A 14,859-nucleotide genomic window follows, 5' to 3' on the forward strand; every position below is an offset into this window, starting at 1 on the left:
TTTTGGTGAGGATGTTTAGGTAATGAAGAAGCGCTGCCCAAGAGGTCTTCTGAGTGGATGGAATCCCCCCCCCACAAGGCCATGCCGTTCGTAACCTTAATACGCAATGCAACCTTGCTGTAAACCCCTACCCTACCCTACCACATGAAATACATGAAGGATTTGTACTCTGTGACTGGTGGAAGCGAGTGGTGGAGGTCAGGATTGGGGACAGAGATTGATTTGCAGAGGTCATGTATCCCTAGTAATTTGCATGCAAAGTATTGTACCCATCCCATGTCCCGGCGAAAAGTGGTTACCGCTTCCTTTGAGTCTTTTGCTGTCTATGATTGGTGAGGACACTTGCCTCAAGCGGTATTGCCTATGTTTAACAGCGGTATGTGAGTTTGAATTGTTGGATTCCGCGACAGTGATAGGGCTTGTTCGTTTTGCAATCTTCGGTCCCCACTTGGAATGGGCGTGGAATATCTTTGCCCGAACTAAATTCTGAAGAGAGAAGATGTAAGATTTAAAGTTACCGAGACCCCCTCCGATTATACTTGTCAGATATCATTTGATCATCACACCTCGCAAGATTCAAGTCAGACTCGAACACCTTTCCACCTCATAAAAATACAGTGCTCCCTCCCAGTATCATTCTCATACTTCTCAATAATACGACATACTTCGACATGGCAAGCGGCCACTTTCTTCATCATGACGGTTCTACCGATCCATATTTAATGCAGGGAGACATGAATTTATATGACACCTCGAGCGAGTCTTCAGCAAGCTCACCACTCAACAGCAATGTATGTTCAGACTCTACCCATCGCTTCCTTTCAGAATCTCATGCTTTCATAGACGTTTGATCATGTATATGGAAACGATCACGTATACGGAGGAAACACATATATGACATATCCATCATTTCCCATACAATATCAACCAAACGGTGTACCGATGGGATTGATACCGGTCGAGTTAGATATCGAAGGCATTTACGAGGATCATGACCGACGAAGGAGAAAGGGTGGAAATGATAAAGTGGTTGCTTCACACATGCATTCGGTAAGTGGTTCATCTGTCTACCGAGCGAACAAGATACTGATTCTACACAGCGTCGCCGAGCCCAGAACAGAGCTTCTCAGCGAGCTTTCAGGGATAGGAAAGAGAAACACATGCGGGAACTCGAGCAACGATTGGAAGAGCTTGAAGGTCGTCACAGTGAGCTGTCGCGGTCATATGAGTCACTGCAAGTGGAGTATTCGGGCGTCAAGTCGGAATTAGATCGAGTGCGTAAAGGGAAGACCGATCCCGAACGTTCGGCATTAGGCTTACCGAAAGATTTTGAGCAATCCAATCCCAGGGGCTGGGATGAATCCAAGGTGGAAAGTATGGATCCGCTACTATTCGACGTCTCCGCGTTTTGTTATGATCAGGAGGAGAGTGGACCGCAATCCAAGAAATAGGTTGTGATTGTTTCATTCGGGTGTGATTTCTGGCGTTGGTGACTGGGAGCATGGTTGTTGGATTGTAAAAGACGGATAAGACTGGCTCTTGGTCGGTTTGGAGGCACACCCTGCTATGAGGAGTTTATGTTACTATCCGCATCTACCATATGCTTGACCTGTATGTACTTTATATACCCAATGATAATAATCTCTCGCGTTTGCATGATGTCTGAGTTCTAAGCGACAAACCTTGATCCCAGCGAAACTTTGCGATTGCGAGCCTCCGAACCATCAATAGGACTTGAGATGGTGGTGTTGATAGACCAACGTGCTTTGTTTGGTGGTGCAAGAACTGCAAACGCAATGCCGTTGATAGCATTATCACACGAATCCTGAAATATCCAAGGGATACAGTAAGCAAGCCATGGTTTTGAAGATCAATCAGATGAGATACCGTAGCACATCTGTCTGCAAAGATGCTATCTCGAGTCTCGAGGACATTCATATCACGATGTTGTGCCATGTCCATTTTCATTTACTTCACACATGTGGCCTATGGTTCCGAAGATGAAATATTGATGGATACTTGAATGTGAATGAGGAGAATCGCGAGTATTACTACTTGCTGTACTGTGATTCGTTTGTCTTGTACGATCTTCCCAATCGGATATCTGAGCCGTAGGCTGCAGAGATGTCACAGCATATGCTTGCTGGAGATATGCAGGAAATTGAATACTCCGCGATGTTAAAATGCTGCCAGGTGATCAATCTCGTCGGCTCAATTCGTCCATTTGATTGGAGATCTTATATCTTTTCAAAGTTCAGGGTCCTTGGAAATACCAATGCTCGTGAAGATAGACTTGCTGGTGGTGAGGGGGGTAAAAACCGAACACCAAGATCGAATATCACAATCTAGATGTGATAATCGGATATTTTGGAGATCCAAAATATTTTTCAATATTCAAATGTCAATCCGACACCCATACAGCTTGTGATTGCAGAGACTCGTGTTCAACGCTCATCTCAGGTGACATAGGAATACTCTGTAGGTAAATTCTTGATGTTCTGAGAAGTCGAGGCTCGATGGACCATTATCGATAAGAAGCTTGGAAGGGTTGTTAACCTTAACCGTAGATTGGCTCGATTGCATTGTGCTGGACCTTCTGCAACTCGGGGTAGCAAAGCACAACACTGCTAAATGTTGGCTTATATGTTCCGAGTGTCGATACTGAGTAGAAAGTAACTGTTGGTGTAACGCTTTGTAGGTTGGTATCTTTACGGAGCAATGTTCGTTCCTAGCAAACGGATCCAGGAACGGGTCAGACCAATAATGCTTGATGTCTTGGCCCTCCGAATGATGCTTTCTTAAAACCGATGAAGTGAGTTGGGCAAACGTAAGTATCATGATATTTTCATATTAAAATCTCCCAAGATGTGCAGGCCACTTGCTTGTGTCGCTACGAGTTTCTCGGGACAATGTGTTGATATATAATCGTTTATGCAAAATTAAGTTCGAGATTTTGAGTCTATCGGGAGCTTACCTGCCTAGTAGATGAGCCGGCCAAATTAGACTTTTATAGACGTGGAACTTTGTTGATGACGGATCTCTGGTTGGTGGCCATTCGGAGCCGATTGAGATGTAAGAGTCTAGCTGATGAGAGAGAGAGAGAGAGAGGGTGAGGGGAGGGACCATTTCTGTAGCTAGATGGGCCCGGTTCGTATTGCCATTGTGTTGCTATTCCCAATCCGTTGCCGTTCTCTTGCCAATACCATTCCATTGTCACTCCCACTCCCATTACCATCTCACCAACCTCGACTGTTCTTTTGCTTTTGCTGAGTAACCACCATGTGTTGACATCCATTGACATCCACATCCATTAAACGCAAAACCACCAATAAAGTGGACCCCTTCACCGAGCATTCTGTTTCGGTGACGCAAATTCCATTTCCACCCCCACCATAGAAAATCAGAGCCAGCCAAATACATTCAAATAATTATTAACGTTTGGGTCCGCCCCTCCTGTGTGTGTACTTTACCCTTCTTTCCAACTCTCTGCCTCTCTCGTCTCTCTCGTCTCTCTCGTCTCTCTCGTCTCTTCTTTCTCAACAACCTTTAGTCAAAGAATTCTAAATTCCTCATTATACCCAAAAAGTTATTGTCCATTTTCATAGAATAGCAATCATGGGTTTCACAGACGTTGACAAGCTTGCTATCAACACTATTCGTGTTCTTGCTGTAAGTTTGCTTTTCCTTCTCCCTTGGCTTGGGAGAATTCGCCCCGCGATGGGAAACTCCAAGCTTCTTTCAAAAGCACAACTCAACATCAACACCTGCAAATCAAGTACTGACATCTTCTCTTCAAGGCCGATGCTACATTCAAATCTAACTCCGGTCACCCCGGAGCCCCTATGTGAGTTTTACAAAGTTGGCACAATAAGATAGACTTGCTGATGAGATGCTTAGGGGAATGGCACCAGTTGCCCACGTTCTTTTCAACAAGATCATGAACTTCAACCCAAAAAACTCAAGCTGGGTTAACCGTGATAGATTCGTTCTTTCGTAAGTCATTCCCATTTCTTAATACAATTGAACCTCTTGCGCATCAAAGCCTTTTGATACATGATATTTCCTTACTGCATTGCATTTGAAGACACATAGCTCTCTCCGGAGGACTACAGCTATCATACTACTTGGGAAAATTACTTATAGCATGCCTTGGCTCTCACATTTTCATCATTGCCAAAGAAATCTAGTACCAAGATCTAAGATTCAAAAGCTAATTGTCCGAAAATGACAGTAACGGACATGCATGCATGCTCCAATATGCCCTTCTCCACCTTTACGGTTACAAGTTGTCCATGGATGACATCAAATCTTTCAGAGTGAGTAGTCCTATAATCTGAATATTCCTGGCTTTCAGCTAATTTGCTTCCTCTCCAGTCGATAGATAGTCACACTCCTGGTCACCCAGAATCCGCCGATACCGATGGTGTTGAGGTCACCACTGGTCCTCTCGGTCAAGGGATTGCCAACGCTGTTGGTCTTGCCATCGCACAACACCACGCAGCTGGTGAGTTCAACAAGCCCGGATTCGAGCTTATCAACAACTACACATACTGCTTCCTCGGTGATGGATGTTTGATGGAGGGTATTGCTAGTGAAGCCGCTTCAATGGCCGGTCACTTGCAATTGGGCAACCTTATTGCTATCTACGATGACAACCACATTTCCATTGATGGTGACACCAATGTTGCCTTCACTGAAGATGTCGTAAAGAGATTTGAGTCATATGGATGGCACGTCGAGACTGTCACCGACGGTGACAACGATTTGGAAGCCATGGAGGCTGCTATCAAGAAGTGCCAAGCCGTTAAGGACAAGCCTTCCATGATCAAGCTCAGAACTATCATTGGTTTCGGTTCCAAGCAACAAGGCACCCACGGTGTCCACGGATCCCCTCTTAAGGCTGATGATATTAAGCAACTCAAGGAGAAATTCGGTTTCGACCCTGAACAATCTTTCGTTGTTCCACAAGAGGTTTACGATATCTGCAACGAGCGTGCATCCCACGGTGCCGCCTTGGAGAAAGAATGGAACCAATTGCTCGAGAAGTACACTGAAAAGTACTCCTCAGAGGCTGCCGATCTCAAGCGCCGCTTGACTGGAGAGCTCCCAGAAGGATGGGAGAAGAACCTCCCAACATATTCCCCATCAGATGATGCAGTTGCTTCAAGAAAGTTGTCCGAGATCGTCCTCCAAAAGATTCACGAAGCTATCCCAGAACTTGTCGGTGGTTCAGCCGATTTGACTGGCTCCAACTTGACCAGATGGAAGGAAGCCGTTGATTTCCAACCACCTGCTACCGGTCTTGGTGACTGGTCCGGACGTTATATCAGATATGGTGTACGTGAGCACGCTATGGGTGCTGTCATGAACGGTTTGGCTGCATACGGAACTGTCATCCCATACGGGGGAACTTTCCTTAACTTCGTTTCATACGCTGCTGGTGCAATCCGTCTCTCTGCTTTGTCCCAACAACGTGTTATCTGGGTTGCTACCCACGACTCCATTGGTCTTGGTGAGGATGGACCAACCCATCAACCTATCGAGACTCTGGCTCATTTCCGTGCTCTGCCTAACTGCATGGTTTGGCGCCCAGCTGATGGAAACGAGACCAGCGCAGCTTATTACGTTGCCTTGACCTCCAAGACCACTCCTTCCATCATCGCCCTTTCCCGCCAAAACCTTCCTCAACTCGAGAACTCCACCATTGGTAACGCTATCAAGGGTGGTTACGTTGTGCACAACGCTGAGAAGGCCGATATCACCCTCGTTTCTACCGGTTCCGAGGTCGGTATCTGTGTTGATGCCGTCAAGTACCTCAAGGAGAAGCACAACCTCACCGCACGTGTCGTCTCCATCCCTTGTTTCGAGGTCTTCGATGCTCAACCCCAAGAATACAGACTCAGTGTCTTGCCAGACGGTATCCCATCTTTGTCCGTTGAAGTTATGTCAACCATGGGCTGGGAACGTTATACTCACGAGCAATTCGGTCTCAACAGATTTGGTGCCTCCGGTGCTTACAAGGATGTTTACAAGGTATGTGCTGTTTTTCATGTAGAATTAGAATCAATGAATTGTGCTAACCCCCATCGTAGAAGTTCGAGTTCACCCCAGAAGGTATCTCCAAGCGCGCCATTGCCACTGTTGATTTCTGGAAGGACGTTCCAAACATCCGCTCTCCTCTCAACAGAGCTTTCAAGCAACTTATCTAAATATCTGGAAATAATTTCGCGATTAGTTTTGGGGCATTTTATGAATAATGCAGGTCCTGGGTGTAGTTCGCCAAATAGACTATGAAAATAAGCAAATGATTTATGAACGAACCATGAATGTTTACAATGTGTATCTGTGTTGCATTGGGCTTTTCCAGAGCTACTCGTGGTCCAAGCTCCTTCTCTTCATGAGAGTCTCCTGTGATACCCCTCTTTTCGCATCTACATGATATCTAACCGACTCCCAATTTGCTTTTATAAAAATGTTGACCTCCACCCAAACGGTTTTGTTTTCCTCGATATGCATTATGAAAGCAGCCTCTCCTCGCTAGTGTATGTTCAATAATCTTCGTATCTGTCCAAGGCATTTACTTCACTTTTCCAAATGACTCAACCCTCTCCAGCCATGCTCTCATCCTCACCCACCCTTTTCACTTTTGTATCTTGTATGAGCTCCCGTTGAAACCCATGCGCGACAATCTCAATTCTACGTGCCGCTTTCCTCGCCTCCCCTACATGCTCCGCTGTTCTCGCTACAACCGTTCCCACTAATAATGGAGCCTGGGCCCCCTCATCCCTTACATCATGGCGCTCTTGCTCCGAATGGCTTCCTTCAGTCGTGCCACTTAACGGTCGCATTTCCTCTCGGGCTGCAGATAGAATTTCTAAACTCCGAAGGTTCGATACTCCATTCGGGTTTTCTGCCCCATTCATTCGAGTTTCGTGTACGTTGGTATGTGTAAATCGGCTGCGATGACGAGTACCGGAGGTAGAATGGGGGGTAGAAGACGTGGAAGAAATAAAGGAATGGAGAAGGATAGGGCCCGATGAGGCGGATTCCACAATTATTCGTTGCGGAGATCCGAGGTTGAGATGCAGCGAGGCATTGTATGCAGAGAGCGCGGTGGATGTTAAGGTTGTGAGGGGTTGAAATTGAGGGGGTTTGGCGTGGGAGCTCGAGTTGGAGTTGGAGTTGGAGTTGGAGGGGTGGGAAGAGGAGGAAGTTGAGAGGAGGGGGGTAAGTGATGAATCGGTTAAGTGGAGGGAAAGATTGGGGTTGTGATTTGGATTGGGAGAGGAAGAGGAGGAGGAAGTCATTGTTGGTTGTGAGCGAATGTTGGTTGTATCCAAAGATATTGTGATGGATGGATGGATGGATGGAAGATAGATAGTAGACAGTTATTTGGATAAATGGTTGTGTAACGTCAATTGATGATGACCTTGTTGGTTTAATTGTCTTTAATTGTATTGTGAGAATTGCAAAGCCATACAAATAGAAATAGGAGACGAGAATCTCAATCTACCCAAACAATGTAAACGATGCAAATAAGGATAAACAGAAAACAAGGCAAATGAAATCGAGATGGCAAGAAAAAGGTAAAGAAGACGATGATAATCAGATAGGAAATTGATGATCGACTGATAAAGGAAACAGCTTAGAGACAAGGCCTAGGGCGTCCTGGGCAAACGCTATTATATTTATTATCTCCCTTACCTACCTAGGCATCGGTCAAGATTCAGTTGGTTCATTTGGGGATCCTGGTCGGTAACGCGGGAGCTAGGCTTAGCGTGATCCATGGCATGTGAAGGTTACGGAGGGACAGTATTGCAAGCTGGTCTGAACATACCTACCTACCTTCTGTTTACTTGAATCTGCGAATTTACATATTGAGCATTAGAGATTGATGATTATTGGACGCTGTGTACTTGGTCAAAGAGTGAGGATATCTGGAGATTGGATTTTAATCAGTGGACAACGAGGAATTTGATACGATACAAGACGAATAATTGAATATGGCGGACGCGGAGGAAAAGGCCAAGGCTGAAAAGCTGGCTGCGGCTAAGAAGAGGGTATGTTGTTTTATTTGTTATGAGGGATGAGGGATGAGGGATGAGGGAGTGAGTTGATGGAGTATGGGGGTTAGGGAGATGTGTTGATGACAGGCAGTGGGGATGGATGTGAGGATAATTATTTACTAATGAGTGGCATTTAGGTTGAGGAAATGAAAAAGAAGAAGGCGAAGAAGGCGGGGGGGAAGAAAGAAGAGAAAGTGGGCGCGGTAGCTGAAGTTTCGAAGAGCGAAGAGACGAAGAGCGAGGAGATAAAGGGCGAAGAGACGCAAGAGACAACTGCTGCAGTACCATCCGAAGCTTCGACTGAAACACCACTCGAGGCACCCGCCGAAGCGCCAGCAGCTCCTGAGGATTTAACTGTCGAGGATGGAAAGAAAGAGGAAAAGCCCGTAGAAGTTTCAGAGACTAAGGATGAGGACGAGAAGGTAGCGGAACTTACGAGACATGGAAGGTCGCCCTCCTTATCGGTACAATCTAAGATGAGGTCATCGTCTTTTAGACAAGCTTCGGGACCTCTTTCACCGGAAATCGCTTTTAGTCCTAGTGGTGATACGGCGCCAGATATTTATAGGAAGCAAGCTTTAAGAATCGAGGATTTGGAGAAGGAGAATAAGAAATTGAGTAAAGGGGCGATAGATGCAGAGAAGAGGTGGAAGAAAGCGGAGGAAGAGTTGGAGGATTTGAGAGAGGCAGAGGGGGAATCTGCCAAGGGGGAAAAGAGCACTGAAAATGGGGCTTCAGAGGAGATTGAGAAATTGGTAAGTTGTGGAGGGAAGCGCACGATTTAATTTGGGCTAATTGAATGATGCAGAAATCTGAAATCGCAGCGCTCCAACGACAAAACACACAACTTCAGGTTTCTTCCACCCGCAAACATGTAACTTCGCCTTCGACATCGGTGCCAGCACCATCGGAGTTGGAAGCCGAGCTACGTTCTAAATCCTCGACGATTGAGTCTATGGAAATCGAGATTTCTAATCTTAAAGCACAGCTTGAACGTGTCGCATCTGGATCATCTGTGGAAAAAGAACAAATCACCGCTCTGGAGGAAAAATTGGCAAGGAGTGAAAAGTCGGCAGCAAATGCGCAACGGGAACTGGGAGATCTGAAGAAGAACCTCGAACGAACGACTGAAAAGGCTGTTAAGGAAGGTAGCGAACGTATATCTGCAGAAACCAAATTACGCACATTGGAAAGAGAAACGGAGGAGGCCAAGGCACACAGTGATGAACTTCAGAAGAAGGTGGAGGCACTTGAGAAGAAAGTATCTACACTTACGACGCTTCACAAAGAACACGATGCCCGATCACAAGCTCAGAAGAAAGAATATGAAAGGGTGGAGAAAGAAGCATCAGACCTCCGAGCTCGCTTCGCTAGTGTCGAGAATGAAAATTCACGTCTCAAGGAGGAAAGGGAAAGATTGAAGAAACGAGATGCGCAAGGCATCGATGATGAAGGGGTTGATGAATTGGAGAATGAAGAGAGACAACGCTTGGAAAAGAAAGTCAGGGATTTAGAGGCGGAAGTCCATGAATTGAGAAGAGGCGTATGGAGAGATCGAAGAATCGAATTACAGGGTGAAGGAGACGATGGACTTACGAGTCCTGGTGCAAGATTCACAGATGTAGATTTAGGTGGAAGTGGAAGTCCTCATGCGAGAAAGAGTGGAGGTCCGCAAGGAATGGGCATTGGGGATTATTTGACCAGTGGCTTTAATGCTATTACGGGAGGTACGGCACCGGTAGGACATGGACATGAACATGCAGGAGCAGAGGAGGATGATGAATTGTTGGATGATGATGATTTACTTGAATTTGATGAAGAAGCTTTTAGGAAGGCACAGCAGGAAGAGGCGATGAAGAGGATTGAGAGGGTGAAGGAGGTGAAGCGGGCGTTGAAGAATTGGGAGGGTTGGAGATTGGATCTCGTGGAGAATAGGAGTGCGGGTGGGGAGGGCGTAGGAGAGATTTTTGAGATTTAAAATAGAGAGCTGTTTTATTTTATCTGCGTTTAAAAGTCATCTGTGTTTGAGTGGTTGAAGTGAATGAGTTTTGGAATGGAGCGGAATGGAGTGGTGAAGGAAAACCTGCCTAGGTATGGAAAATGGAAATGGAAAATGGAAAGTTTTAGAGAGGAGGAGGGGGTTGCATGAATGAGTGATCGCGATTGTATCAGTAGAAGTCGGTATGATAGTATGGTGGTATGGTATGCGAAATGGGATATGAATGTACATGCCTGCCTCATTTGCGCTATTCCCATCTAGTAACTACGACCAACTGTTTTGTGAATATTCACTCACTCACTCACTCACTTACTCAATTGGTGGGAGTCGATGTGTGATGTGTGATGTGTGAGGCAGTATGTATAATATATGATCTGGAGCATTCGGATATCAATCGATCTGGAGGTAGGTATGTATATATAGTGATTATATCGTACAGTACAGTCTTGTACTGTTTAGTAGAGCATAATACTAGGTACCTAGTAATAAAAGCAGTATCTATCTAGGTACCTACCTATCTACTTACCTACCTACCAATCTCCCTCCTCCTATCTCCTCTAGGCAGTGAGAGAGATATTGAAGAAAATATCTGGTGGAGTATGTACTGGGGTATGTATGTATATGTAATACTTTTGTAGATTCAATTGCAAAAAGAATTGAAAAAAGAAAGGAAAAGATAAAGAAGGGTAAGGAAACGAAACTTTTGAGCGCTCCGAAATACTAGCGAGGTTCCTCGCCCCTAATATTATGTTATCTTGTATTGTATGCTCGGTTGATGGGTTGAGGAGGGCTTTGATTGGATTCCAAAAGATAGGGAGGTATATATGAAAGGTGCTGAGATGTATTTACTGATTGCTTATATATGAATGTTTGATCCTACTATTCAATGTAGATATCTGGTCTTTTGTGTTTAGATGATATTGTCATCTCTGGTTTCCCTATTCAATACTAGATACCTACCTAGGTAAACCGCTTCCATCACAATCCCATCTCAATTCCACTTCATCTAGGGAACTCCCGAGTAGTCCATTGATTCCCCCCTCTATCCTCCCTCCAACATCGATATCCAATATCCAAACCCTCAAATCTTATATTCGAAATCAACCACCCTCTCAAATCACATCACATCATATCACATTATAATATTTCTAAAACCAAACAAAGAAAATGAAACGCGCCGACCATCCATATAAAGGGGTATATCCTGAAGAATGAACAGTATTCTGTTCGCACCCTCCCATCCTATCTATCTAATCCGATCTATCCCATCCTAATCCTTCGCCTTCAAAAACCTTCCGCCCTCTTGTCACCAAGCCCCTCCCCCCCTTCTACCACACCTTCTCCCCCTTCCATTTTCCTCTCCGGCATTCGTAGATTTCGTTAAATGCTGCTTCAAGTTCATGATGATGCATGCGTTCATTCTATTCATAAAAAGTGTTTTCGTATTGTCTGCTCCCTGTTTCTTTTTTCTGTTTCTGATTGTGTCCCATTGTCATTTAATTCCATTTCGTGTCATTTGCGTATCGTCGTAGTACTGTATCCACCGTGTATTTCGTAAAATTCATCATAAAAGCAATGTTCAAAGTCGTGTCCCGAATCGTTCTGTCCCTCACAAGGGCATTGATGTAGCAGCTTGCATCCCTGATGTATCACATATGTGCAACGATACCCGAAGCCTCTGGCTACCTCCGCCTCCCAATCAATAATCATTCTCAAGTGAAACATCCAGTGATTCTCTTTTGAGATAACTGAATCAGTCTTTTGAGAACCCGAGTCAGTCCCCTTAAGGAAAATGAGCAAACTTCTCACTTCTCGGACTTCCGATCGAAGAACTTTGTTCCACTGATGCCCTCCTCTTAAGCATCAATGGACTACTCTGTAACTCACTCACAACTCCCAACCATCCACTCCTCTGTGGACTTCCAGTGCCCTCATTATGTCCTATAGCGTTACTCGTGATTCTCCTTAGCGGCGGTGTACGTTTGAGATTCTCGCTCAAATTATTTGGAAGCGTCCTACTTCGAATAGGAGAGCCGAAGATTTTATCCGCATCTTCCTTTTCCCTTTCTTTCTCCTTTTCTTTCTCCTTCAATACCACTTCCGTTTTCGCCGCCACCATTCCCAGATACACGACGAGGAAACGCATGCGCAATAAATCCAATTTGCGCACTCGCTCTTCGAGATCCCGACGGGTCGTTCCCCATAATATCCGAGACCCGAGTTTTAACCTCTTGTGATCTTCTTTAGTGACCATCGTATTCAAAAGCTCTCTTAGATCATCGCCGCATCGTTGGATTTCGCGTACCATGCCCGCTAATCGAAGTTTATCTTCGAGCTTGGAGATTCTGCTGATGTCATGATCGTAAGAGGCGTTTTCTTGAACACTGGATTCGAGAACAGAAAGATAGGTGGTTAAGTCTTGGGGTGCGGTATTGTAGGCTGAGAGGTGGGTGAGGAGGGTTTGGACAAGAAGAGGAAGAGAAAGAGCGGTCGCGGCGCAAGTGAGGAGAAGGGAAGTGGGCAGACTAGATTGGAGGGGGGACATTGGTGGGAGGGATTGGATTAATGGGTTGAGGGACATTTTGCTGGGGTTGCGGATGATGATGGTGATGGTGATAAGGTGGTAGAGTGAGTTGTGCACATATTCAAATTTTGAGATAAGTATCGTCGCATTCGATCTAGATTGATAGGGGGGCTGAGATGAAGAAGAAGAAGAATAGTGAGATAATGGAGAGGAGACGGGTGAATCATGAAGTAAACCTCCCTTAGCCGGATATCTAGGATGACCAAGAGAGGCAAAAAGAAAAGAGGAATACTTGGTCCTGCGTACCTTGCCTAGGTAGTATTTTTCCCTCTGTACCACTTACTCACTTCCGCACATGTATGGAAACCAATAGATCAAAACGATTCAAAAAGCCAATGGATGGTGGGAGAATGAACCCTTGTACTTGCAGAATCATCACATGCGGCCTTTGAATTTTTGCAAGTTAACGGAGAGAACCTGGGTAAGGATCCTTGTGTGGTGGTGTGAGCCGATGGAAGTGAGTGAGTTCTAGTTCTGTTGGGAACTGGGAGGAATTGGGTAAAGTATAGCGGAAGGGTGTAAGGTGTAAGGTGTAAGGTGTAAGGTGTAAGGTGTAAGGTGTATGGTGTATGGTGTATGGTGTATGGCGTATGGTGTATGGTCTAAGTCTAAGTCCAAGTCCAAGCCCAAGGTGTGTGTAATAGACCGGTGTGTCGGATAATCAGGACTGTGTGATACTATTCCGATTGATCTATTCTATCAGTGGATGGATGCATCACCTATTTGCTACTTCACATTCGACTGCTGATAGGTACCTAGGTGGGTATGTCAAATCATTCACAACAATGGCGCAAAGAGAATCTAATCCAGATCCAGATCCAGATCCAGATCCAGATGATTGATGATGGATTGATATGCGATAGAAAAAATGACAATGCAACACAATCAAGAAGTGGAGAGCTTTTCCAACATTTCGTCCCATCGTTGGCCAATTGAACCATTAATTCATCACGCGTGGGGTAGCTACATACAGTAAATTCATGTAAAGCACCATGACCTGCAGTAGAGAAAAATCCACATCTCTGACTCAAATCCACTAATACACAACGACAATTCTTCTGCGACTTTGATTAGGAAAGTTTCAAGATCGGCACAGATTACTTCACTTCAGTCCAGTCCAATCCTGTCCAATCCTGTCCAGTCCAATCCATTTCAATATTATAGAAAGACAAACGATACCATCGCCAACCATGGAAATCTCCAAACCAGAAATCTCCAAACCAGAAATCTCCAAACCAGAAATCTCCCCGCCTCCGTCGCTCCCCCACCTCTTCACATACCCCTCTTCCACCCCACCCTCGCTCATCACCCAAGGTGCCGAAGCTCTCCTCTACAAATCCACATACTTACTGCCGTCTCTACCCTGCGCACTAAAATGGCGTCCGTCAAAACCGTATCGACATCCGATTCTTGATCAGCGCTTGACGAAAGCGAGGATATTGGCAGAAGCGAGGGTGTTAGTCAAGTGTAGGAGGGAGGGCGTGGTTGTGCCGGCTGTATATGCGGTGGATGAGGGAAGGGGATGTATAATGGTCGAGTGGATTGAGGGGGAGGTGGTGAGGATTAGATTGAATGAGTGGTTGGAACGGAGGAAGCAGGAGGAAGGGAACAAGGAGGTTACTGGAGAGGAAGAGGGGAGTGAAGATGCGGTGGACCTTATGAGGAGGATTGGACGGGCGGTGGGGAGAATGCATGGGGTCGGGGTTGTACATGGAGATTTGACGACGAGTAATTTGATGTTACGGCCGGTACAAGTTGAAGGAGAGGAGACAATCAATGGAAACGAATTAGAAGGGGAGATTGTTATAATTGATTTTGGATTGGCGAGTCAGACTACAGCAGATGAGGATCGAGCGGTCGACTTATATGTGTTAGAGAGAGCATTTGGAAGTACACATCCAAGGGCCGAGGGGTTATTCAGAGAGGTCTTGAATGCGTATGGAACAAGTTTTAAAGGTGCACAAGTGGTTTTGAAGAAGTTGGAGGATGTGAGGATGAGAGGGAGAAAAAGGAGCATGTTAGGTTGAAAATTTACAATTTACTTTTGATTCTATAATATGTTCAATGTTTGTATTAAGATTTTCAGATCTCCATGTGCTTCTCTTCGTCATCCACCAGCTATCCAAACGCTACAATTTGCCAACCAAGTGATCTTGTCATTTCAAGTCATTTCCCTTGTTTCCAACACGCTATTGGAGCAAAGAACCGCA

The 14,859-nt window shown here is 45.3% G+C and overlaps 6 protein-coding genes across 6 annotated transcripts; 4 read left to right on the forward strand and 2 right to left on the reverse strand.

Moving 5' to 3' along the window:
• Nucleotides 1–671: 671 nt before the first annotated feature.
• EAF01_010358 (uncharacterized protein) lies at nt 672–1,451 on the forward strand (the record flags this gene model as incomplete). The annotated part of the gene is made up of 3 exons (XM_038918615.1): nt 672–791; nt 844–1,050; nt 1,101–1,451. 3 exons carry the CDS (start codon nt 672–674, stop codon nt 1,449–1,451), a joined length of 678 nt encoding a protein of 225 aa, XP_038765840.1.
• Nucleotides 1,452–3,615: 2,164 nt separating this feature from the next.
• Nucleotides 3,616–6,209, forward strand: EAF01_010359 (uncharacterized protein; the record flags this gene model as incomplete). The annotated part of the gene is made up of 6 exons (XM_038918616.1): nt 3,616–3,669; nt 3,798–3,844; nt 3,898–3,993; nt 4,232–4,316; nt 4,375–6,033; nt 6,093–6,209. The coding sequence occupies 6 exons, from the start codon at nt 3,616–3,618 to the stop codon at nt 6,207–6,209; spliced, it is 2,058 nt and encodes a 685-aa protein (XP_038765841.1).
• A 390-nt stretch (nt 6,210–6,599) lies between these two features.
• On the reverse strand, nt 6,600–7,307 carry EAF01_010360 (uncharacterized protein; the record flags this gene model as incomplete). The annotated part of the gene is made up of 1 exon (XM_038918617.1): nt 6,600–7,307. One exon carries the CDS (start codon nt 7,305–7,307, stop codon nt 6,600–6,602), a length of 708 nt encoding a protein of 235 aa, XP_038765842.1.
• A 329-nt stretch (nt 7,308–7,636) lies between these two features.
• EAF01_010361 (uncharacterized protein) lies at nt 7,637–10,326 on the forward strand. The gene is made up of 3 exons (XM_038918618.1): nt 7,637–8,060; nt 8,204–8,821; nt 8,875–10,326. The coding sequence occupies exons 1-3, from the start codon at nt 8,004–8,006 to the stop codon at nt 10,042–10,044; spliced, it is 1,845 nt and encodes a 614-aa protein (XP_038765843.1). The 5' UTR covers nt 7,637–8,003; the 3' UTR covers nt 10,045–10,326.
• A 1,522-nt stretch (nt 10,327–11,848) lies between these two features.
• EAF01_010362 (uncharacterized protein) lies at nt 11,849–12,646 on the reverse strand (the record flags this gene model as incomplete). The annotated part of the gene is made up of 1 exon (XM_038918619.1): nt 11,849–12,646. One exon carries the CDS (start codon nt 12,644–12,646, stop codon nt 11,849–11,851), a length of 798 nt encoding a protein of 265 aa, XP_038765844.1.
• A 1,193-nt stretch (nt 12,647–13,839) lies between these two features.
• Nucleotides 13,840–14,676, forward strand: EAF01_010363 (uncharacterized protein; the record flags this gene model as incomplete). The annotated part of the gene is made up of 1 exon (XM_038918620.1): nt 13,840–14,676. The coding sequence occupies one exon, from the start codon at nt 13,840–13,842 to the stop codon at nt 14,674–14,676; it is 837 nt and encodes a 278-aa protein (XP_038765845.1).
• Between the last annotated feature and the right edge of the window lie 183 nt (nt 14,677–14,859).

Source organism: Botrytis porri, assembly GCF_014898465.1.
Source record: "Botrytis porri strain MUCL 3234 chromosome Unknown BPOR_016, whole genome shotgun sequence".
In the NCBI taxonomy this organism is placed as follows: domain Eukaryota; kingdom Fungi; phylum Ascomycota; class Leotiomycetes; order Helotiales; family Sclerotiniaceae; genus Botrytis; species Botrytis porri.

Bases quoted from the DNA above. Each gene is read 5' to 3' on its own strand.
- EAF01_010361 (XM_038918618.1), top strand. From the start codon at position 8,004: ATGGCGGACGCGGAGGAAAAGGCCAAGGCTGAAAAGCTGGCTGCGGCT. The intron at 8,061-8,203 runs GTATGTTGTTTT...AGTGGCATTTAG, and splicing joins TGGCTGCGGCTAAGAAGAGG to GTTGAGGAAATGAAAAAGAA. The intron at 8,822-8,874 runs GTAAGTTGTGGA...TGAATGATGCAG, and splicing joins CAGAGGAGATTGAGAAATTG to AAATCTGAAATCGCAGCGCT.